The sequence below is a fragment of the Notamacropus eugenii genome, chromosome 4 (genome assembly GCF_028372415.1).
Source record: "Notamacropus eugenii isolate mMacEug1 chromosome 4, mMacEug1.pri_v2, whole genome shotgun sequence".
Lineage (NCBI taxonomy): Eukaryota > Metazoa > Chordata > Mammalia > Diprotodontia > Macropodidae > Notamacropus > Notamacropus eugenii.
Genome location: NC_092875.1, coordinates 35,921,275 through 35,945,858, shown reverse-complemented (window position 1 = coordinate 35,945,858; position 24,584 = coordinate 35,921,275). Strand labels below are relative to the sequence as shown.

Genomic DNA, 24,584 nt, shown 5'->3' with positions numbered 1-24,584 from the left:
CCAACACTGCCTCTGTCACTTGGTGGCTGTGTGACCCTGGGAAAGCCATTTAACCTCTAAGGAAATTCATTAACATGGTTAAGTTACACACAGTTGTCAATTTGAAAATGGCACAGGGTACTTAAGTCTGGCCCAAAAAGGCAGGGCGGAGGGACTTCCAAATATAATTTGGAATATGAAAGGGCTACGGACAATTCAGACATAACATTTTATTTTTTATTATAAAAGTAATTTCTAAGCAGTCCATTCTGAGAGAGGGGAACAGAATCATTTTTCCAATAACGAAACCACAGGAAAGAATCTCTGAGGGAGGAGAACCCTCAGGCCATCTGGCCCAACCTGAACCAGTAAAAAAAATCCTCTCTATCACACTCATGACCTGCCTTTGGGGGAAGCCCTGCAGACTGCCACCTCCCAAGGAGCCCTATGCCATCTGGGGTTAGCTCGAGCTGTCAGGAAGTCTTTCTTTCTTGAAGTCAAGCTGATATCTCCCTCTGTGCCACTTGTACACCACAATGCAAACTATCCTTCCCCCAAAATGGAAGTAACAAACAGCAGCACCAAGGGTTTGTCTGTAGCCCAGAATTTGTCTTCCCTTAACAAGTACTATACACCCTAGAGAACTTGGGACTTCATTTGGAAACATTTGCCAATGGAGATTTTCCAAACTATTCTTTTTCTTTGGCCAGGCTGGGGGAAAGGAGAAGTGGCAATGTTCAGATTGTGGATTAGCCATACTCTTTCTGCTTTGGAAAGATGAATTCTCCATCCACTTCTCCCTGAGGCTAAACATGAGTCTTTATAAGATTCTGCCCACAAAGTTCTTCATGCTTTAATAAACACTGGAAAAATTAAATATCTTCATTCATCCCCACGGTCTTGAAAATAATCATCCAACATGGATGATTTTTCTTCTTCAGATTCCTTTCAACAAAGAAAGAGAAAGTTTAATTACTTTTTCTTAAATGTCTTAAACGTGCCAACAGTGGCACTTGTAGGTGGACATTTCAGGTAACGATTAATAATCAGCTAATATCTGGCAAATATTCAGTGTTTTGGAGCCAAAGCAACTGACAAAGACCAGCTATTGAGACAGACATAGTTCCTTGTAGAGAGGGCCCACGCACAGATCCTAGAAGTGCCAAATCACCTGGAAAAGTCTACTAGGTATGGGATTCCAGCGTAGACGCAAGAGAGGCCAGAGAGACAGACAGGAGACAAAGGCCTTTTTAGTCTTCTCCAGCTAGTCTGCTCGTGATTTACATAAACAGGAGCAGGATAGGAGGAAGTTAAAGGTAATTTCCTCATCACAATTTTGTTCATCTCCTTTTCCTATTTGAGGAAGTAGAGCTTTGAGAACACTTGTCCTAGCCAGGTGGGATATCATAAGCACTAACAAGTGAAACGGCTCTCTGACCCATTAAGTCGGAGCTAAAATGAGGGAGTCAGCAGAAGAAGCTTAAAGAATATACACGCATGACCCAAGCCCGGGCACCTGCTACCTTCAGGGACTGGTCTGTCCACTTACCTTCAAGGTCATTTAACACTGTCCACCCGCCACTAGGAATGTTGTGGTTGGTAAGCCTCCTCCGTGCATAGAGTTCCATCAACCACCTTTTTTTTTTAAATTATTTAATCCAGATCTCCAGTTTTTAAAATTAAGATTTTCAACATTCACTTTTATAAGATTTTGAGTTCTAAATTCCCCTCTCCCCCACCTTTTTCTTTTTTAAAACAGATTTTATTGATGTTTTTTGTTTTCAATTATTGCCTATATTTCCCCCTACATCCCTTCCCCCATTCCTGGAGGACCACATCTTATAACAAAGAATTTTTTTTAAATAATGAGTAAGAAATTTCAGCAAAATAAATCAAAATCAACATATTGAAAAGAAGACTGAAAAGACTGGCGAATTTTGTCCATCCCCCACCTCAGCCTCAGCTCTCTGTTGTCTCTATACATCATTATCTTTTTTTGACTGATTTGGCAAATTAAACTGTCAACACCTCAAGAAAATGGGATTTTCTTCTCTTCATCTTCACTAATCGCTAGGCAGCCGAGCAGGCTGATAGGGCCTTGTAGGTCTCCTTGAACAGTGCTCCTCTTAACACCCACATACAAAAGGACTGGGGAGACAGTTAGATTTCCACTCTTCTTTCTTTAATCCTCGAAGTCCCACTTAGAAACAGCCCTAAATCAAGTACAGCTGCCTACAGGGCACTGACTTCTAAAGCAAAGAAAAGCCAACCTCCCTTCAAAACTAGCATCAAATCTTCAGATTGTTTGGAAAGGGACCAGGACACCATCAATGACAAGTCATTCATCTTGGGGGCTCTCGGTGTTTCTGTTTCCCAAATATTACCCAGTGGAAAGAACTGGATGAAGGGAGTCCTGGTGTCTTGATTCTTCAGAGGAATACAGATACTAAGCAGGGAGTTCTTAGAGAAACGTCACTGAGCTGCTTGTATTCTCAGAGCCGGTGACTTTGCTATTGGGCATAAACTTCTCTGAAGCCAATGAAGAAAGGTCCCCCGTATACTAGATATTCCTCGTAGTCCCTAAGGGTCTTCCCGGGTTTGTCCACTGCTTAGAGACCCAACCTCCTGTTCACAATCTATTCGCAGACATCAACATTGTAGTTACCGTACATATCATCTCTTGGTTGTACTTAAGTCCTCTACCTCAGTGTGCATAAAGCTCTTGCAATTTTTCTTTGAATTCTTCCTATTCGTCCTTTCATAATACACAATACTACTGTATTACATTCATATACCATGGGGTTCTTCTAGCCATTTCCCAATTGATGGGTATTTACTCCCTACCTCCCCAAATTAATTATTTGTTATGAAAAAGAGAGAGACAAATTTGTAACTCAAAAAAGAAATGCTGCTATGAATATTTTGATATATTTTGGATCTCTGTTCATGACTTGGCTTTTTTGGGGGTATAGAAGAACCTAGCAGCTATTTTTTGTGGCAGCACAAACTATAAAGTAAAGTTGGTCCCCATGGATAGGATAACACAAATTCTGGTATGTGAAGGTAATGGAATATTTTTGTACAGTCAAGAAACCTGGGAAAACTAGTATGAACTGATGCAGAGAAAAGAAAGTAAAACAACGAGGCTATGCACACAGCTACGACATCACGAACAAGACACCACAAATCAGATTCATTGTAGATCTTACTCCTAAAGAGCAGATGGTGAGACATGTTCCCTCCTTGGGAGGGGGAAGATGCCCATACACGGTAAGACACAATCACCTGGTCGGTTGGTTTTACCAAACTGTTTTTCTTTGTTACAATGGAGGGTTCAAACATTGGGGAACAGAAAACAACTGGTTTTTTTTTTTGTTTTTAGTCACCAATTAACCATTTTTACACAACATCGTTGAAGCTCCCAAATTACCTTTGGTTCTTTAAACTCTAAGTCTTCTCCATACTGAATGGTGAAGTCAATATGCTGTAGGACTATGTTCATGCTTTCTTCATCCGACTGGTCATAGGGCAAAAACCGAACCATGCTGTAGTCATCGATCTGCAAAGCAGAGATCCACCTTGGAGAAGAACACCAGATGACTGGCTGACCCTTACAGGAGACTTGACAATTATGATCTCAGTTAAGTCCATGCTTTGCGCAGGGTCTGGCACACAGTAGGAGCTTAACAAATGTTGGTTGACTGGGACTTATAGACTCCTTTTCAAAATAATGTTTCTGAATGCATAAAATATAGATACATAGGTTTACGAAGGAAATCAATTATCCTGAAATACAGTTGTCAGAAAATAAAAAATCCAAGTTCGCAGACTCCAAGTTAAAAATCCCTGCCTGAGGGAGATTCACTGGGCAGGGCCAGCATGGGTGGGGTGCCTCTACAGTAACCCTGAATTCGCAAGTTTGAGGATCAATCAACAACCATTTATTAGATTTCTTGCTATCAAGCATAGTATACTGTACAGAGCACTAAACCTGGAGTCAAGAAAATCAGGGTTCAGATCCTGCCTTAGAAGCCTGCTAGCTACATATATAGCCTAAATCAGATTTCCTGCTGTCTTGGAGAGGGAGTGGGAAAAAATCTGGAATTTAAAAATCTTATAAAAATAAGTGCTGAAAACTATTTTTGCATGTAACTGGAAAAAAATGCTATTACATAGGAGGGAGGAGAAAATAATGAGGCAAAAAAAATTTTTTTTAATTAAAAAAAAGCTTATTAGCTCCGTGACCCTGGGCAAGTCACATAGCTTTCTGGCCTTCAGTTTCCTCATGCATAAAATGAGGTAGTTAGACTTGACCTCTTCCAGCTAAGCTCATTATAAAGCATCGACACTGCTCTCAGCACAGAGGATGAATCCAAGAAAATGTAATTGTTCCTGCCCCAAAGGGCTTAGATTCTATCAAGAGAAACAATAGATGGGCAAAGGCAAACTGCATCCTAAGTATTTAATACTGTCTGTGTGTATGGAGAAGGGACGAGTGGAAAAGCCTCGTGCAGCAGGGGGCTCCTGAGCCCTGGTGAAGTCTCTGCTCCCCAGGGCCCGAAGGACGATCGATTCTTCAGAGGCAATGAACAGAACAGGGATACTGTGATGCCCAAATAAACACAAAGAGAACTGCCCGTCCACTTCCACTGCATTACAGTGTGCGCTACGATCCACATTTCCAATTAATGCTTAAAAGTAACTACCAAGCTTACCAATCCACAGATGGCATTCGTCAACTTTTGGAATTTTTTGCTTCTTAAGATGCCTGTGGAATCCTCTATCAAAGAATACATGTCAGGGTCAAGGAACCTTAAAAAGGAGAGAGGGAGACTCGATAAGAGAACAATGACCTGGGTTCATAGATTCTAAGCTGGAAGGGACTTCAGGGGCCTTCTCATCCATCTTCCTCCTTTTACAGATGAGGAAATTGAGGCTGACCAAGGTAAAGTGATTTAGGCTCATAGACATAGAGCAGGAAAGGCCATCTGGTCTAATCTCTCATTTTACAGAAGAGCAAACTGAGGTCCACATATGGGCAGTGAGTGGGTGGTCACATAAGAGATGTGAATTTCAGCAGCCTTGACCCTTAGGACAAAAGCTGTGTCACGGGAAGAACTCACTTTTCTATTTCCTTCTTTGCTTTCTTACTCAGCAAATCCATCTTGGTCATAATGTTAATCTGTGGGATTTCCAGAGACACCATTGCACTGAGGGCTGCCATGACCCCAGAGATAAACTGTAGGAGCAAAGAGAAAAGGAAAGATGAAATGTTTGGTTTTCTCTAGTTCGTTTCACTCAAAGAACGAGGGCCAAAGAAAGAATCAGCCGGTCAGTCACCACTCAGTCACAGAAGTCTGAATACATTCAATTAAAGGCAGCATACAGTTACTGGGGGTCCACTGTGGAAGCAGACTAAGACCCTGCCCCCCTCCCTTATTAAAATACCGAGATACGAAGTCAGCATCCTGCTCTGAAATGGGCTGCTAAGTTACAACTGTTGTTTAAGCAAATCTAAACCTCAGACCTAAACTTGGTATCCTGTTGAATTCCCCACCTGGAATGCTGTCTTTGTCTCCTGAGCTCCCTAAACTGTAAGCCGAAAAGGGTTTGGGCCAGAGAGGTTTTAAAAAAGCAGGGCAGATCTCTCTCCCTGTAAGCGGAAATACCTGGATTTTGATCACTAGTAAATCTGTCTCAGGCAGATGTACCAAACAAGCAGGAGACTTCCATGGGCCCATGCTGTGAAACCTGGTGCTAAGGGTGGGAGACAGAGAGCTTGGTAAGACCCTAGATCCACGCCCCCCTCCCCTGAGGAGCTTATGCCACGGTCACTGTAAAACACGAAGACAGTGAGATGGATGACTCTTGGGGAGGAAGTCAGAAAAGGCCTCTCTGCGGCCCTTAGGTCAGAAGCTCAGGGTCCTAAGAAGTGGAGGGCATGCATTTCAGACATGAGGGACAGCCCATGCAAAGGCTGATGGAAAATGGAACATCTGAGTCTGGCAAACAGCTACATTTATAACAAGTCCAGAAAAATCCACTGGTGTCAACAGTTTTGGGCTCCTCTCATGAAATCTTTCCTAAGACTTGCCACCAAGAAACACACTTTCTAAGTTCTCCCAAGAGAAACCTTGAAACACTATCTAAAGCTGGTGACTGTTGTTCCTTACTCTCAATTGGGTGGTGTGGGATGGACCAAGCAGTGACCAGAGAGGCTGCCAGCTCCAGGGCACTGACCTGGGAGGGAAGGAGCGAGTATGGCTGTTACTGGCCCTCTTTAGAGATGAGGCAATGGAGGCGCACAGAGTCAAAGGAAGGGCCCAGGTCACACCCTCATACCTAGGCCTGTGTTCCAGCCTCCCTAGGCCTAGCTTTTCATCCCACATGACTAGAAGGCCCGTTAAAATCCTCAGCAAGACCTCCTTCAGGTGACCTGCTAGTTCCCTCAAATGAGCTGACTGACAAAGCCCTTGGCACCGAGCCTGGCATCTGGCAGGCTCTTCATAAAAGCTGTTCCCTTCCTCTCTTGAACAGAGCCAGGGTTTGAACCCTGCTCTGACTTGAAGCTTCAGGCTCCCTTTAAGGGGCAGAGAAGGCTCATCCAGGCCTCCGTTGTGGCCACAGAGCCCACCAACCTTGATTCGACTCTAGAGGATTTATGAAGCCCTTGCCACTGCAAGGCATCAGGGATACCAAAGGCCAAGAAGCTTCCCTTCCACCAACATTTACAGAGACAATTAAGTGCCTTTATTAAGAGCAATTATGTGCAGGGCTTTCCCAGCATCAGCTCATTTGATTGATCTGATTTTCTCACTTGAGGGAGGATAATGACACACAGCACCTGCAGGAAGTGGCACGTGGAGAAAAGAAGGATTTAAGACTTAGGGGGAGCATGTGTGGGACAGACTAGCTGGGTGATGAAAGGCAGGGTTAGCAGAGAGCATGGTGGCCAGTTTGTCTGGAACACGGTCATTACTGGTATCTCTTACTACAGCCCCCAATCATCTTATGTAGACATATCATATATTTACTTATGTGTGTATATGTTGCGTCCCCTCCATCTACATCCCCGCAGACTATAAGCTCCTTGAGGGCAACAACTGTCTCATTCTGTAGCACCTAGCGACGGTGCCTGGTGCACAGAAGGTGCTTAATAATAAATGAACAAGTAGCACGAAGTAAGTCTGGAAAGGTAGGCTGGACCTAGATTCTGAGTAGTTTCTCAGGAATGCAGGAAGAACGGAAAAGAATGGAGGTACCGACAATGGAACTGGTACATTGGTATCAGCCCTATTTTCTTGGTAATTAGGTTTTCATCTGTTTTCACCACAAACCTGTTGGTCAATAAGTATTTATTAAACATTTACTATGTAAGACACTGGCCACTAGGTGGCGCAGTGGATAGAGCATCAGGCCTGAAGTCTCGAAGACTTTCTGAGTTTAAATCTGGCCTCAAACATTTACTACCAGGTGACTCTGGACAAGTCACTTAACCCTGTTTGCCTCAGTTTCCTCATCTGTAAAATGAGCTGGAGAAGGAAATGGCAAACCACTGCAGTATCTCTGCCAAGAAAAGCCCCAATGGGGTCTGGGAGAGTCTGATACAACTGAAACGACTGAACCCCAACAACAAAGAGCTACCACGCATTGTGCTAAGTGCTGGGGATATGTGGTAAGGCAAAACCAGGTAGGAGCTTTAAATAACACCAGGGAGAAGGCAGGTGTATTCAGAGGACATGGGTTTATTTTTTTACCCATACATCAACATGTCAAGGAACCTGTGATTTCACCTGTTTGGGGAATCCCTGGGTGGGAGCTCCCTTTGCTGGGGCAGATTATGCCCCATCCACAAGGTATAGCCTTAGAGAGTTGCCTGATGTTCAGAGACGAGCAGTGCGTGCAGCTAGTTAAGTGCCACAGGTAGCATTTGAACGCAGATGTTCCTGACTCCCAAGTCCAATACTCTACCCACCGTCTTGGGTTGCTTCTAGCCTTGCTGTCATACCTTGAACGACTCCACCATGAACTGAGAATCCACCAGAAACACCCCACAGACACGGAACTCCCACTGCTGCAGGCGCTCCACCAGTTGCTTCATCACCGGCAAGTGAGTGTAGAGCTCGATCTGGCCTGCACCAAGGACACATGGAAATTAGCGCCTTGAGGAAGAAACAGACATGAGTGGGAAATCAATGCAGTTCAGCAAACTCTGATTAGGTTCCTGCTCGGGGTAAGGCACTACATACCTGCATGTGCTGGGTTCCAGGAACATGGTCGAAGCAAAACAAACCAGACTTGGTGCCTGGTCTCCGAGAGCTTTTCTTCTACTGGGATTAAAGTTAAAAAACATTCGAGAACACGAGAAGAAGAGATGTTCTAGTATGGCCCCTTCCAGAGCGAACACTACACTACACCTCCTCAGGTCCTGCGTTGTGGTCCTAAGATCAGACCTTTAAAAATGCCAGTCTACACATCTCTGAATCAATCAATCAGCATTTCTGAAGCACCTACTATGTGCTGGTACTACAAAGACAAACATGAGGCTGACTTGCCTCAGGTTTACTATCTGAAAAGATTAGTGGTTCTGGAGTCAGAGGAAATGACCTTGGGTCATTTAACCTACCTGGACTTCAACTTCCTCATCAGGAAAACAAGGAGGTTTGACCAGTGGGCCTCTGAGGTCCTTTCCAGCTTTGACTCTGTGATCCTATGACTTAGCCAGGGACATATAATAAATATTTTGTGTACACTAACGTGTGTTTGCATATACGTTGTTGTTGTTGAGTTGTTTTGGCCATGTAAAACACTTTGCAACCCCATTTGGGGTTTTCTTGGCAAAGATACTGGAGTGGTTCTGCCATCTCCTTCTCCAGCTCATTTTAAAGATGAGGAAACTGAGGCAAACAGGGTGAAGTGACACCCAGGGTCACATAGCTATGAAGTATCTTGGGCCAGATTTGACCTCAGATAGATAAGTCTTCCTGATTCTAAGCCCGATGCTCTAACTATTGCAGACCTGTGATCCAATCCAACAAAGGCCCAGGGCATCAGATGACAATGCACAAATATAAAAGGGGTGAATAATGAATGAGGTCAAATAAAGGCACTAAAATGCAGACAAATCTGACCTCAGAGGGATCCCTGAGACTTGGCAGAATGATCCCGGCCCTCTGCTCCCCCCTGTCCCCCAATCTATAGCCAAGTCCTATGGATTTCCCTTCCATGACCCCTCTGTTCTCTCCTGATTGCCACCATTTTGCGGGGTGCAAGCCTGCAGTGCCACTCACCTGGACACAGGCGGGCCTCCTGTTTCTCCCTATGTCAGGCCATCTTCCACTTAGCTATCCAAGGACTCTTCCTAAAGCACAGTCTGGTCCCATCACTGTCTGCTCCTTAGTAAACTACCAGCATCAAGGATAAATACCTTTGTTTGACTTTTACAGCCCTTTCCTGCCTCTGAAGGCCCACCTTCCCTGAGCGTTGGTGTCTTTACTCTGAGATGACCTTCCACCCTGAATCTGTCTTGTACACACATAATTGTTTGCACTCTGTCTTTCCTATCTGAATGAGAAATCCTCAAAGTCAGGATCCATTCTTGGCTTTCTTTGTATGGATTTGTTATCCAGCTACACCCTCTTAACTCCTCTTCTTCAAGTCTTTCTGCTTTCCCCGACATCTTCTATACTATGATTTTCCAAAACACTCCTGTCCTCAAGAAACTCCTGTGGCTCCCTGCTGTCTCAGGAAGGTAAAATTCTGTTTGGCTTTTAAAGTCCTTCACAACCCCAACCTGAAGCCCCAAATTCCAGCCTTATCCTTGTTCTAATGTGCTACTATCCACTCAAACTGGCCTTTCCTTTGTTCCTCACAGATAATGCTCATCTCCCATCTCCATGTCTAGCTGGAGGGACTAGCTGTCCCTTACACCTGGCAGGTACCCTCTTCACCTCTGCTTCACAGAATTCCTCTTTTCCTTCAAGATAGTTTGAGCACCTCATTCTGCATGAAGCCTTCTCTGACCCCCACTACCCACAAAGGCTGGTGTCTTCACTCCCTAAATTCCTTGCATTTATTTTATATATATTGATACATGTATGTGTTGTCCACCTCATCAGAACGGAGCCTGACTAAGAGTTGGGACATTTCCTTCTTTGTCTGTCTTCCCGACACCTGGCACAAATGGTGTCTCATTAATGACTCATAGATTAATGTCAGTCACACAAAGCAAATGCAATCTTGGGCCTATGTTCCTGAAATGACATGTCACTGCCCCCCTGTCCACTGCCTGGTCAGACCTCATCGGAGGCCTGGGCTCAGTTCTGGGAGCTACATTTTAAGAAGGACTTTTATAAGACAGGGAATGTGCGGAGGAGCATGACCAGGATAGACACGGGCTGGAAGCTCAGGAAAGAGGAGGACCCAGCACAGTTAGCCTCAAGAAGACCTGGAGGACCCAACAGGATATAAAGGCTTGTCATGTGACGCAGGGATATAGCGAGTTCTATCAGACCCCAAAGGGCAGAAGCAGGAGGCTAAGAGAGACATCTTTAGGCTCAATGTCAGCAACAGTGGAACAGGCTACCTTGGGAGGGACTGAGCCGCCTCTCACTGGAGACCTTTGGATAGAAGCTGGATGACCACATATCCAAGAGGCAAATGAGGGGACTCTTTTTCAGGTAAGAGTTGGACTCAAAGGCTTCTCAAATCCCCTCCAACTCCGAGAATCTTTAAAAACTCAGCATAAAGAAGGGGTAAGAAGAGGAGGGAAAGGGAGAACTAATGCCGTGTCACAGGATGCTGAAGGACACAGTAGTGTCTTCATCTTTCTTTTTTATTTTTTTGAGGTAATAGGGGTGAATCACCCAGGGCCACATGGCTAAGTGTCTGAGGTTGGATTTGAACTCAGGCCCTCCTAAATTTGGGAGGGCTCTACTCACTGCACCACTTAGCTGCTCCATGGTAGAGTCTTACTACAAGTTTGTCTATTAACATAGATCTAGAGTTGGAAGAGACCTCTGAGGTGATCTAGGTCCACAAGCGTTAAGTGACTTGCCCAAGGTCACAAGCAATAAGCATCAGAAGCAAGCCTTGGACCCAGGATGCATCTGTCCTCCACTGTACCTGCAGCCTGGTGCTGCTGAACTTCCAGGCAGACATAGTCCAGTCCCTTTCCCCTTCCTGCCCATCCAACCATGGAATGAGACTTGGAACATGGAATGAATGACTTGCCTGGGCAGTCAAAGAGGATGTAGTCATCCTCCACATGCCCAAGACAGCTCTCCAGCCAGTCGAAGTTGTTAGCAAAGTACTCCATGCAGAAGACCAAGCCACCATTAGGGCCAAACCTCAGTGAGTCATCCTCCATGACGTCGTCCACCTCAATCAGCTCTCGGATGTCTGAAAGGACAAGTGGAGGTGTCACTGCCGTCAACGACAGTCCGTGATCAGTAACTGCTTGAATGCCCCTTAATTAATTAATTAAGCATCCTGATTACTGCAAACAAGGAATCCTGTGAAGGGGTCACTTTCTTTAAATTCATACTCCATTGGCCTGGAACTAGAAACCACATTTTGCAACATTATAACTCTGAATGATGCAAAGCTGAACACATGCAACCACACTGGGTTTCATTTGTTCAGTCATGTGTCTGAACATTTCGTGACCCCATGGACTAATGGGATTCATGCTCTGCACTAATCTGGATTTGGCTACGTGATATGCCAGACATTGCTCTGGGTACTAGGGACAGAAAGACAAAGACAGGAACAGTCCCTGCTCTCAAGCAATTTTTGTTCTAGTACATGGGAGATAAGTAAATTCAAAATATAGACAAAATGAACATACAGCAATTTTGGTGTGGTGGCCCTAGAAGCAGGGGATGTATGAAGGGAGTGAAAGGAAGAGGCCCAGTTGTAAAGGAAATCGGGGAAACCAAGGGCTGAAGGGGGTGGATGTGGAAAGGGGAAGGGCCTTAGAGACACGGGCCTTTAATGGGCATGTGCACATCACAGAAGCAGGAGAAGGGAAATTGTGCAAGGATAGGAAGTAGGGAGTCATGTGCAACGAGCCTGGAAAGATGGGCCGAGACCTGGAAGGGCTCTAAGGAGAAGTATTCACATTTGACCTTAGGGAGCCACTGTTGTTTCTTGAGCCAGAGAGAGACAAGGTCAGACACAGGCTTTAAGAACAGATGTCACTGTCTTCTAATCAATCCCATTAACGTTTATTCAGCTGCTCTTGTGCACAAGAGATACAAGGACAAGCACTCAACAGTCCCTGTCCTCAAGGAGCTTACATCCTATCAGGGTAGGCACACAGTATTTACATAAGTTGGGTTTTACGTGTGAGTTGAGAGGATGAAGGTGGCCCAGATTTGGGATTCCACTGGTAGAAATCCTTCCACCAATGCTGTTTGGCAATAGGCCTATTAAGTCACATCGTTACGAATGAAGTGGTCACACTATTTAAATTCATAGTCTATATTGAAAGGGCTGGAATTAGTGACCACAACTTACATAACTATAACTCTGAATAGTTACAAATCTGAAAGAAAGGAAATTAGGGAGGCTGGGGGCCAGTCACAGAGCCTGCAGGCATCAAAGGAGTGACCCCCTGACTCCAGGGCTGGCCCTTTAACCATCACACTAGGCTACTAAGGAAGGCAAGAACACTGACGACTGGAAGCAGCAGCTCTGGCTTCCCTAAGGAGCTGGTGTTATGAGCTGAGTTTTGAAGACAAGATTTCCGAGCAGTAGGGGATGAGGTAGGAGAACTCCCAAGCATGAGGAACATTGTCCAAAGGCATGGACATAGGAGATGTTATACCAAACAGCTGGTTTTCCAGTTGGGCTAGCCCACAGCTTGGGAGGGTAGCTGAGCTGTTCAATGCTGGCCAAAGGGTTTACAGAGCAAAGGAGAAACATGGTCAGGCCAACACTGGCCTCGGGAAGAAGGTTCTGGAAGTTCTGTGGAGGACCAGTTGGGAGCCAAGCGGCTACAAACGGGAAGATGAGGTGGGAGGTGTTGGCAGAGAGGGCCAGCATGAAGCGAGGCCACCGCGAGTGGAGGAAGGGGATGTGTCTGAGAGGATGCGGAGGAGAAAGGACTCAGAAGACCCACCACACCACTGGATATGAGGAGTAGGAGAAGAATGAAAAGCTGGAGGATGACTGAGGCTGCAAATATACCTGACGGGAAGGGGGAGGAGGATGGGGCCTGAACTGCTAATTAATTTATGAAATTAGCAAATGGGACAGGTATACGTGGTTCTCTGGGTAGTCGCCAAGAAAGACCACGATGGCAGCCGCAAATGAGGCGGTAATCCCATGTTAATAAGGCACAGAGAATTATGGGGGTGAATGGACGAACAGAAGGTGCAGAGATAAGTGGCCAAAAGGGGTAGTGAGGCAGATGGCAAAGGGACAGGCATAAGATGGTGGAGGGAGGTGGGCAGCATGGGAAAAAGATGAGCAAGGGAAGATGCACAGAGAATCGCTCATGTCACTATGGATTAACACATCAGGAAGTTGGCAGCATGGACCAGATGGAGATGAATGGGCCTTGGGGGTTGGGGAACAGAGTTTGAGGTTTCATTTTCCCCCTCATAGTATGAGGGGGAAAGACTAACTCTTATTTGTGCCACCTTGGAGACAGCTCGCTAACATACCCAAATCATCTCAAAGTTGTCAGTAAAACCTTCACATTAACGGGTCCATGGCATCTCAAAGTCATCAGCCTTTGGTCTTACTGCAGATGGTTGGAATGTTTGGCATTTGCATATCACAGGACCATAAGGCCCTGGTCACAGTGCCTGGATGGCTTCCCCTGATTCAGTACATATTACCAGGTTGTGTTTGTCCTTCAAACACAACCTGTGAGTAGACTGAGATGCCTGAATGGAGACTCAGTTCATCCTCTCCTTCTCCCTTTCCTTGTCCTTCTCCTCTCCAAAGGAAGGTAAATTTTGATGGCCAGAAGCTGCCCAGTTAACTTGGGGTTTACTGGCTAGATTTCCTTCCTTTCTTCCTTCTTTCCTTCATAAAACCTTAAACCCAGTTCACTCTGAAAGTCATAGATTGGCCCACAACAGGTCCTTGCCCAAGCCCCACTAAATGGCTGTGTTTTGGGCCCTCCTGGCTTACAGTGAATGTCAATGGTAACTGCTTCTCCTTGGAACAGCAACCCTGAGGGTCTTCCCCTCCCAGCTTGATTTTTTTTTCCTAATTCCTAATTTTTTCCTAATTCCTTGACTCACTTCTTAAAGAGGCCTATTCACTGAATGGGTGTTACCTTACTCAAAGTGAGAATCTGAAAAGGCCTTAGCCTAAAAGGGCCTGGGTCTCCCACAGCATCCTAGGCCTTCTCCAATCACCCTGATGAATATCTGGCCACTGGACCCAGATGGCTCAGGAGAAGAAAGTGAGGCTGGTGACCTTGCACAGCCCTCCCTCACCCAAATCAAAGTCAACTGCAAGTCATGGCCTCATTTCCCTGATGTCATGGTCGTCTTCAAAAACAAAGGACAAACACAACCTGTTACCAGGGCATGACTTTTGGTGAATATATGACAGTTTGTAAATCAGCCTCCTTTGGTTTTTGGAACAGTCTACATGACTTCTAGGCTCCCTCTTGCAATCTTATTTCCTGCAATTGCTTCTTTATACTGGCTACTTATAAACTTATAAGACTGACGAGAAGGGGTGGGGAGTAGGCAGGGAGACGCAGACAAAATACAATTTTAATGGATAGAGGGAAATTTGGAAGAAGGGTGGGTGAGTGGTGGGGTTATTGGGAAAGATAACTGAGAAGCAGCAGAAAAAGTGCTAAACTTGGAAGTCACAGGTATCACAGGAGTATGAATCCCAGCTCAGCCAGATCTTGGACCTGGTGACAGGTACACTGGTCCTGATCACTGCAGCTCTCCTGGGTCTGGGTTTCCTCATCCATAAAATGGGAGGGTTGGACTGGAGGATTCCTAAGGTCCCCTCCAGCTCCAGATGGAGGATCCTCTGACATAGAATGAGGTCTGCCTGTCCTGTGAGCAAAGTAAGGCTCCCAGAGTTAAGTGATCATCCAGGTTCTTGGACTCTAAACCTGGGTCTCTTTCCAGGGTAAGGGCTACTTCTATTGATCATATTAAAAAACAAACCTTCTATACTTCAGCTTTGTAGGTTGGTGTTTGTTTTCTTAAAAATAAATAAATTGTGAATTTGTCAATGGCCTTTCCTGCCTAAAACCATGTGGTCGGAAGTATTTTTATTTTTAGCAAAATTAATTATATTAACTGTTTTCCTATGGCTGGTATAAATTCAACTTGCCCAAAGCAAATATGTTTTGGGGGTTACCCTGATATCTGATTTATCTCCTGCTGCCATGGCCTCCTTATGAAACTTAGCATGTATGACCAGAAAAGAGGGCAGCCAGAGATGCAGTACAAGATAGGGGATCCTCACATGGCAATGTCATGGCAGCCCTGACACTTTAAAAGGCCCCCAGGAAGGCCTCCTGCTCCCCACAGAAGTGGATTCACTAGGGAGGATTAAGGAAAAACATGGCCAGGAATCCCCCAAAAGAAGAAAGCTGGGAAGGGCTGGGAATTAGCCAGTGGAGCACGTGCCCACAGACTTGAACCCAGGTTCCACAGGCAATGGGAAGCAGAGGCAGAAACCCAAGGGTGGGAGATGCTCTGTCTCCTGCTCCAAGCTGCAGCCTGCTCTGGTTATCTTGTATTTGCTTCTCTCTCTATATGCTGCATCCCCTACTTGAGTCAGCGACAACTTTTACCACCAGCACCCGGCAGTGTCTGGCACACAGTAGGCAATTAATAAATGCTTTTCGAACTGAGGGGAAACAACTATTATCTGCACATAGTAGGGGCTTAATGGTTCCTAACAGACCCTGGCAGTTACCTTGAGGAAGGCTTCAGACTGAGAACCAAGGGAGTAACAGCCTTGTCTCTTCCAGCATGAGGCAAACTCTAAGACAGCGGGGTCCACTTGACTTTCACCTTCTAACTCAGGTGCCTCGCACACAGTGGGTCCCAAAAAATGCTTCTGTTCCTGGTTTCCTCTCACCACTCCCTGCTGACAGATGCATCACATGTGCTGGATGCAGCTGGGGATAGTGGGGGCCAGGGCAGTACAGCGGGATGAACCTTGCCAGGACCAAGGAAGAAAGTCACTGCTGCACCTACCTGCCATCACAGGGTAGCTGAAGTGCTCGGCTGCAGGATCCAGGTTCACTACTTGCACTGAGCGGTTCAGGGTTTCACAGTGCTGGACCATGGTGTGACAGTACGTGCTCTGTAATGACAGGAAAGCCACTACTGATGGAGCAGATGAAAGCACAAGGCTGCGACCTCACAAGAGATTATCCAAATCCCATAGGACAGGGGAAGACAGACAGGGAGGGGTGAGACGGACAGGACGGGGTCAGACAGATGGGACAGGGTGAGATGGATGGGGTCAGAGAGATGGGACATGGTCAGACAGATGGGACAGGGTCAGACAGACAGGATGGGGTCAGATGGACAGCACAGGGTCAGACAAGATAGGGCAGGGTCAGACAGACAGATGGGATGGGGGCAGACGGACAAGGGTGAGACGGACAAGGGTGAGATGGACGGGGGGAGTCAGATGGACAGACAGACAGGATGGAGGCAGATGGATGGGATGGGGGTAATTAAGGGAAGGGCAAATAGACAGGCAGGCAGACAGCTGAGACCTCGTGGGTCAATGAGAACCTCTTTCTACAGTAGAGGTCTTTGAGTAAACTGGACAGTTTTCAATTGGTCAGTCTATCAGGGAATAAAGAAAGGAGAATAAAAAAAATACATCCCTCATAAAAAGCAACAAATCAAAGCACCTGGCTCTGGGCTAGCTCTCTGGGCCACAGTTTGCTATCTGCAAAAGGAAGGGGCTGAGCTAGTAGAGACAGTGCTGAGCCCTGACAGGTCAGGAGGCCTGCGATCCCAGCCAAGCACTTCAACTCTGAGTCTCATGACTTGGTGGGGGGAATACACCATTTCCAAGGTCCCTTCTAGGTCTAAATTCTTATGTTTAGTAACTATTATTGATCTAGGGCATCAGAGGTCTCAGTCAAGTCTCTTATTTTACAGCTGAGCAAACTGTGACCCAGGAAGGTTAAGTAAGTTACCAGAGGTCACACAGGTATCAAAGACAGGATTTGAACCCAAGTCACTGGCCTCCAGAGCTGGTACTCCATCCACTGTCCCTTGAAGGGATTCTACTCAGTGCCCCCCACGAACTCTGGACCCCAGCACCTCTCTCCTTCACCAAACTATCATTCCTTCAGGCTCAGCTCAAAATTCACCTCCTTCTCTACACGTGACCCAACCCATCCACCCACTATGTATGACCTAGAGCATTTATTAAATGCTTACTATGTGCCACATACTGCCCTCCATCCTGACATGACAAGTTGTGCATTCCCAGGCAAGTCATTTAGATTCTCTGAGACTGAATTTCCTCATCTGTAAAATGGAAAGAATCATCACTGTAGCACCTCCCTTATACAGCTGCCAAGAGGCTTGAGTGAGACAATGTATGTGGACAATGTGGTAAACCTTTAGGCTCTCTCTGAGAGAATGCCCGGCCTCTTCTGCCTCCTCTACAATTTCATACCCCTCAACTCTAACGTCCAGTGGAATTCATGGGTTTCAATGACGTGTTCCAACCATCTCCTACAAGCTCCTGGAGGGAAGGTCAGTCTTTGACTTCATCCATTTAATCAATATTTTTAAACATTAATATAGGAACCGTCCTGACCATGTGACCCCAGAAAAGTTGGGCATCCTAGGCAATTCACTATGAACGTCCATTGCAGAGAAGGTCCCAACCTGCCTTGGTGGATGTACTTTCCTCACTGGGAAGTTCTCTACACCAATGAAATCACTGGTCCAGTTTCCATCCCTGGCCTATTCTGGTCCTAGTCTTAAGAAGCTGATATTCTATTCCTTTGTACAGTCTGGTAGAGGGCTGAACTGGGGGTTGTATATACAGCAGGCCCATCATAATTGGGCCCAACTTCATCGCATGCTGTTCAGGCAGGGCTCCCTACAGTCCCTACCCAGGCTCACCTGGTCTCCATGAATCTGCTCTGGCCATGGTCAAAGATCCTCTCATCCCCCTCCTGGTCCTTCCAGGCCAGGCAGAATTCGGCCTCCTCCAGGACTCTAGCTTGTCTTGACTTCTCCCACACACACTGAACCCTGTCCTCACCAGCCCAACTGTACCGAGAGCCAGCAGCTAGAGACTTTGGTGTGTCACTTTTTAAAAATAAATTCAAAATGTTATGCTTTGTTTTTGTACCACCTACATTTTTCGTTGTATCCTTCTCCCTTACTCACCCCACTCACTCCCAGATTTGCTGTTAAACTTACCTGAAATCAAGTCCTTTCTGATTTTGGACAAATCTGAACCTCAGTTTTCTCATCTTTCAAAGGGGAATAATAAGAAATAGCAATAAACTCTTGGTGCTTCACAAAAACCACATCAGGAGGCAAACCTCAGAGCCAAGCAATGAGGAAGTTTTGAGTAGGTGGGGCACATATCATTAGTTATAAGGAGGGCAAGGATGGAGGTGAAAGGGAAAGGAAATAAATGCTTGTTCATTGAAAAAATTAAAATAAAAAAGTGACAATCAATTGAGTGGCTCTATGGCCCAGCAGATGAAGAACCCCCAAACCAGTAAGATTTGGGTCCAAGGATGCCTCTGACCCTCTGACACATGTGACTGGCAACTCAACTCTCTAAGAGAAGGGGTCAATCTGCGCCAGTGGAGAGGCTTTCCTATCCAGGGAAATTCTTATACCAATGAAATCACAGGTCCCGCCTCATCCCTCTCTTAATAAGAACTGCTGGCATATAGAATGTTAGTTATTATTGTGACAATAATATTTATATAAATATATTATATCTAAATATATGATAGCAAATAGACACATATAAATACCAGCTTTTATTGCCACAGCAATTCAAATTTGCATGGCATTTTATATGCCTTATTTCATTTGATCTTCCCAATAACCCAATGAGTTGTTGTTCAGTCATGTCAGCCGCATCTGACTCTTTGTGACCCCATTTGGGGTTTTCTTGGCAGAGATACTGGAATGGTTTGCCATTCCCTTCTCCAGCTCGTTTTACAGATGAGAAAACTGAGGCCAACAGGGTGAAGTGAAGTGACTTGCCCAGAGTCACACAGATAGGAAGTGTCGGAGGTTGGATTTGAACTCAGGTCTTCCTGAGTTCAGGCCACGGTACCATTGAGGTGTTAAAATCAGAGGACCTGGGTTCAAATCCTGGCTCTTCCACTTCCTTTCCTGGGCCTCAGTTTTCTCACCTCTAAAATGGAGAGGTTGGCCTCAATGGCCTTTCAGGTCCCTTCCAGTCCTCAGTCTACAAGCCTGGACCTCCAAAGTACAGTGAGTTTCCTGAGGGCAGGGGTAGCTTCCTGTATTTCTCTCCCAGTCCTGAGCACAGCCTCTGATTCAAGAGGCAGCAAAAGGGTCATCAAGGCATTTGACTGGCATAGGAAACTCTTCCTGGTGCAGGATAGCATCTCTGAACATTAACGTCTAAGACAGTCTAAACGCTTGATAACTGCTTCCTGAACAGTCATGTGTGCACTGGGCTGGTTACATGCTGTTTCCCTGGTCTCCCGAGGACAGGACCTGGCCCATGTTTGTGTTTGTATTTTCCAGCATTTCCCAGAAGCCCATGAAATACAGGAGACACTGAACAAATGCTTGTGCATAGATGGTCATCTTTGTGCCCCTCGTGCTCAGCACACGGTAATTATTTAATAAATATTTGTGGATGGACTGATCATTGTCTTTGTACCTCTGGGTACCCAGCATACAGGAAACACTTAAATGCGGACTGTCCAGACTACTATTCACTACTGCGAACACAAAAGATGAAATGGGTTTCAAAATGACAGGATCACACACGATCCAGAGCTGAAAGAGACTGGAGATCATCCACCTAAACCTTCAATTTTATAGACGAACATGCTGGGGTCCAGGAAAATGAAGTGTGCAGCAGTCAATAAACATTTATTAAGCGCCTACTGTGTGCCAGGCACTGTGCTAAGTGTTGGAGATACAAAAAGACGGAAAAGACAGTCCCTACCCTCCAGGAGCTTACAGTCTAACTGGGGAGACAACAGGAAAACAAAAATGTACAAATAAGCTATTTACAGGATAAGCAGGAAGTAATTATTAGAGGGAGAAATTAGGCTTGAGAAAGGTTTTTTGCAGAAAGATGAGATTTTGGCTGGAACTGAAGGAGAGAATGGAGTGTCTTATCTGAGGAAAAGTCAGGAGGCCAGTGTCACTGCAACCAAGAGGCCATGTTGGAAAGTAAGGTGTAAGAAACTAGTAAGATATGAGGGGGCTCAGCAATGAAATCACCCAGAGATCATGAATTACTTTGGCCAAAATTTTTTAAAAAGCTTTTGAAAATTCTATTTCAACATGTTTTATCTCTATGTAGATTTTACATATATATATTCATATATGCACATATGCCTGTATACACATACTTCACATTTACATGTCAAAGGAATGAGGACAAGTCAGGTTCATCTTTTCTACTGTTGTTTAGGAACTATGATGTTCTTTGCTAACAAAAATAAGAAAAAAAACAAGGTTTATACTTCCACAAACTCAGTGAAAAGCCCCAGAAGCACACCAAAGAGTAAGACTCCAGTCACTGTCTGTAGGAAGAAAAACAGTGAAAGAACAGAGCTTCTCTAGTCTGTGAAGGAAGACTGTAACTTCAGGATATAGGATTTCCTGATTTTAGGCACTTCTGTCAATAGGTTTTGACTATCTTAATTGAGAACTATTATTAAATCTGATGTCAAAGCCTCAGCTTGCTCAGAAGTATTAGTTGTGATATCCTCTTCAATGGATCCAAGTTAGGATGAAAAGATTCCACCTAAGTTGCAATGGAGTAGCTAATTCAATATTTTAGCAACGTTTAGTGGAAGAGAATAGCTCTCATTTATGGACATCTTCTAAAGCAGTTGTCAGGCTCACAAATGAACCTTCAGTGTTAACACTGTTTCCACTCCAGGACCGGCTCTTAAACTCCCTTTGTCCAGGTGTCACTTAACAAACAGTCTAGCAAATTCTGATCAACTCAAATGCCCTATGATGCTGACTTTAGGTCTACTTCTCAGGAAGCTCCCCATTGAGAATGTGGTCTTAAGCTAGTTCTTAATGATGGATGATTTCTTCAGATATAAAATTTCTTTAACTTTTTACAACTGAAGAATGGAAATGCATGAAGTTCCTTCAAAGTAATTGTTACAAATAAACAAGGTATCTCGGCAGATAATAGATGCACAGAAAGCTGTAGAGTACATAGAATTGTCAATCACTAAATATTAAATGATGAGCATAAATATAGCAGTTTACCTGTTCCATTTCAACATTACTATCTGGAGAATGGTAAATCAGCAGTAAAACTAAAATTACTCAAAACAACAGGTTGGGTATTATGCTTTGATGCCTCTACCTCCATCAAAGGATTAGCTACACTGAGGGGCAGCTAGGTGGTGCAGTGGATAGAGCACCAGTGCAGGAGTCAGGAGGACCTGAGTTCAAATCTCACTTCAGACGCTTGACACTCACTAGCTGTGTGACCTTGGGCAAGTCATTTAACCCCAACTGCCTCATCCTGATGAATATCTGGTCACTGGATCCAGATAACTTGGGAGGAGAAAGTGAGACTGGTGACCTGCACAGCCCTCCCTCACTCGAAACAAAGTCAAGTGCAAGTTATGTCATTATTTCTCTGATGGCATGGTCTTCTTTGGCAACGAAAGATGAACACCCATCTACACTGAGGTCAGTAACACGGGTAATTTTAACTTTCCCATTCTGATTAATTCCCACACTATTCGTCTACATCTATTTCCACAAGTGTTTCTATAGGTGAATTCTCCTAAGATGCTGAGAGTGGAAGAAGGGCTTCCACCTCTAGTTCATTCCCTTTATCTGCAATGAATTTTTAAAATTTTACTGTGTTTTATTTTGTTGGACAGGGGAAAGGCTCTGCCATATTCTAGTAGAAAGCTCTAAGTTCAGCGCTACTATTGGTCACCTGGCTCATCCTATTATTTGATCTTGGGTTGCACATTCATTCATGTTGGTGAAGGCCATTTGCTTAACTCAGATTCTGATATTCTGAACACAATACCTCTTCACCTAGAAACATCTGTGAATTGTATGTCTGGAAAGCTGCAACAAATCAACTTTCTGTTCTTTAATGAGATAAACTTTGATGCCACAGGTGTTTCGTTTAGCAGAAAATATTTTAGATTATCTGCAACTTTCTCTTTCTTTTTCTTTTTCCCCAATGAATTACACAAGATGATAGCACAAAACTTGGACAGGATGCTGTCTGGTCTGACAGGGCTCTCTGGCAAAAGTGTGAGCATAAAGGTCCAGACTTTTTTGGATTCATTCATAGGCTGGACCAGCTGTTCATAATATAATTAGGGAGTAGGTTTTGAAGGCCAAGCAGAGGATACTGTGATCCTGGAGGCAAAAGGAACTCTCAAGAATTTATTGAATAGGAAGATGACATGATCAGATCTGAATTTTAGGAAAATCACTTTAGTGGTGGCAAAATGGAGGATGAATTGGAATGAAGAGAGGCCTTAGGTAGGCAGACCCACCAGTAGCTACTGCAACAGTCCATGTGTGAGGTGATGAAAGCCTGTACCAGGGCAAGTGGTGACATACAAGACCTGTACTTTAGGAAGATCACTTTGACAGCTAAGTGGAGGATAGATTGGAAGCAGGCAGACCCCCAAAGCAGCTATTGCCATAGTCCAGATATGAGGTGATGAGAGCCTGCATTAGGGGGATGGCAGGGTCAGAAGAGAAAAGGAGGTATATTTGAAAGATGCTGCAAAGGTGAAGTCAATCAGAAATATTGCAAAGGTGAAATGGACAAGAGATGCTATAAAGCTGAAACTGACCAGAGCTGTTGCAAAGGTGAAATCAACTAGAGATGCTACCAAGGTGAAATGGACAAGAGATGCTGCAATGGTAAAACCAGCAAACTATGGTAATAGCTTGGATATGGGGGATATGGGGGATGAGAGAATGGGAATCCAGAATGACTCCTAGGTTGGGAGCCTGTAAGTAGCAAAGCCAGGTTTGGAACTGAGGTCCTTCCAACAAGAGAGCAGTGCAGCAAAAGAGAGAACTGGAATTGAAGTCAGAAGACCCTAGGTTCAAATTCTGCCTCTTGGTGTGGACAAGTCACTTATAATTGTCCTGGTCTCAACATTTTCCGAAAAACGAAAGGGTTGGACTAAGGTCACTTCCAGCCCTAAATTTCTGTTGCTCTGACCTTAGCATGAAAAATCTTTAGGTAGTAGAAACTGGTTAGTGCCTTCAGCGTCTCCAGGGCTGTCTGTCCCCACCAAAAACAAACCCCAGGTAGGTTTCATCCAACGGGAAGGCCCCCCTAGTACAGGGCAGTAACTGACCTTCCCTGGGTGTTTTAAGATTCCATCTATGGTTTCATCTCACTTAAGCCTCACAACAACCATATGGTCTAGGTAGCTATTTGGACCCCAATTTTACAACAGAAGGGAAGTGATCTGCCCATGGTCACACAGCTAGGAGAGTATCTATCTCGTATTGATGTTAGCGAACCAGCCTTCTTTGATATCTCCAGGGTCTCTAGCATTCTGGTGCTTAGCACAGTGCCTGTCATATACTTGGAACTTAATAAAAGTCGATCGATGGATCGATTATTGAATTGGTTAGGGATAGCGTGGGGCTGGAACTCCCAGGGCGGTCGTGCCCTCCACCTCGGTAGAGAGGCGACTGGCCCAGGATTCCACAACCAGCCTGGGCCAGAAAGCAAGGACTCGAATCCACGTCCTCCCACCCTCGAGGTCGGCTGTGCCACCCTGCCCCTACTAAGTGCCTAGCATACAGCAGGGGTCTAATAAGAGCTCACTGAGTTTAATATTATCTCGGGTTCTCTAATGTTTATATTTGCGTTCCCTAGAACACTAAGAGGGCAGTTTCTGAACCAGTCCTGGTCAAAACAACAGGTTGGGTATTATGGTTTGATGCCTCTACCTCCATCAAAGGATTAGCTACACTGAGGGGCAGCTAGGTGGCTAGATTCCCAGGCATCCCCTCCTCCCCTCGAGTCTGGGGGCGGCTGTAGCTTCTGTGTGGCTTGTGTCCCCATCTTAAGGCTCCCAGCATTCCAGGGGATCTTAGAGTTTCCACCCCGTTTCCAACAGCCTCCTGCCAACACTGACCTTTCCGCTGCCGGCGGGGCCCATCACCAGCTGCGCGTACCGAGGCATACTGACCCTCGTGGGCCCCAGCGGCTACCGACGGAGCCTAAGAAGAAGAAACACGCCAAGAGCGTCCCGGCAACTTCTGAGGGCGCACAGTCCGCGACTCGACTTCCGGAGGGCGGGAGGGCCAATCGAAACCGAGGGCCGGCCCTCTCTCCCCTCCCCATTCTAGCATACACAACCCCGCCTCCTGCTATGGGTCTTCAAGAGGGCCATGCTTCCTAAAGAGTAAGAAACG

General features: G+C 45.4%; 1 protein-coding gene across 4 annotated transcripts; it reads right to left on the bottom strand.

Annotated features, from left to right (window-relative positions):
* Nucleotides 1–194: 194 nt before the first annotated feature.
* On the bottom strand, nucleotides 195–24,557 carry GPN3 (GPN-loop GTPase 3). Of its 4 annotated transcripts, XM_072600482.1 has the most exons (9): nucleotides 24,305–24,545; nucleotides 17,385–17,474; nucleotides 16,176–16,284; nucleotides 11,212–11,379; nucleotides 7,988–8,112; nucleotides 5,103–5,218; nucleotides 4,695–4,791; nucleotides 3,410–3,538; nucleotides 195–924 (listed from the first exon to the last, which is right to left on the bottom strand). In XM_072600482.1, the coding sequence occupies exons 2-9, from the start codon at nucleotides 17,406–17,408 to the stop codon at nucleotides 862–864; spliced, it is 831 nt and encodes a 276-aa protein (XP_072456583.1). In that variant the 5' UTR covers nucleotides 17,409–17,474; nucleotides 24,305–24,545; the 3' UTR covers nucleotides 195–861. The 4 variants fall into 4 exon arrangements, 2 of the variants coding, with proteins under 2 accessions (XP_072456583.1, XP_072456582.1); XR_011965342.1 differs by lacking the exon at nucleotides 17,385–17,474 and having other exon boundaries at nucleotides 3,410–3,715; nucleotides 24,305–24,557; XR_011965343.1 differs by lacking the exon at nucleotides 17,385–17,474 and having other exon boundaries at nucleotides 3,410–3,557; nucleotides 24,305–24,552.
* Nucleotides 24,558–24,584: the final 27 nt, after the last annotated feature.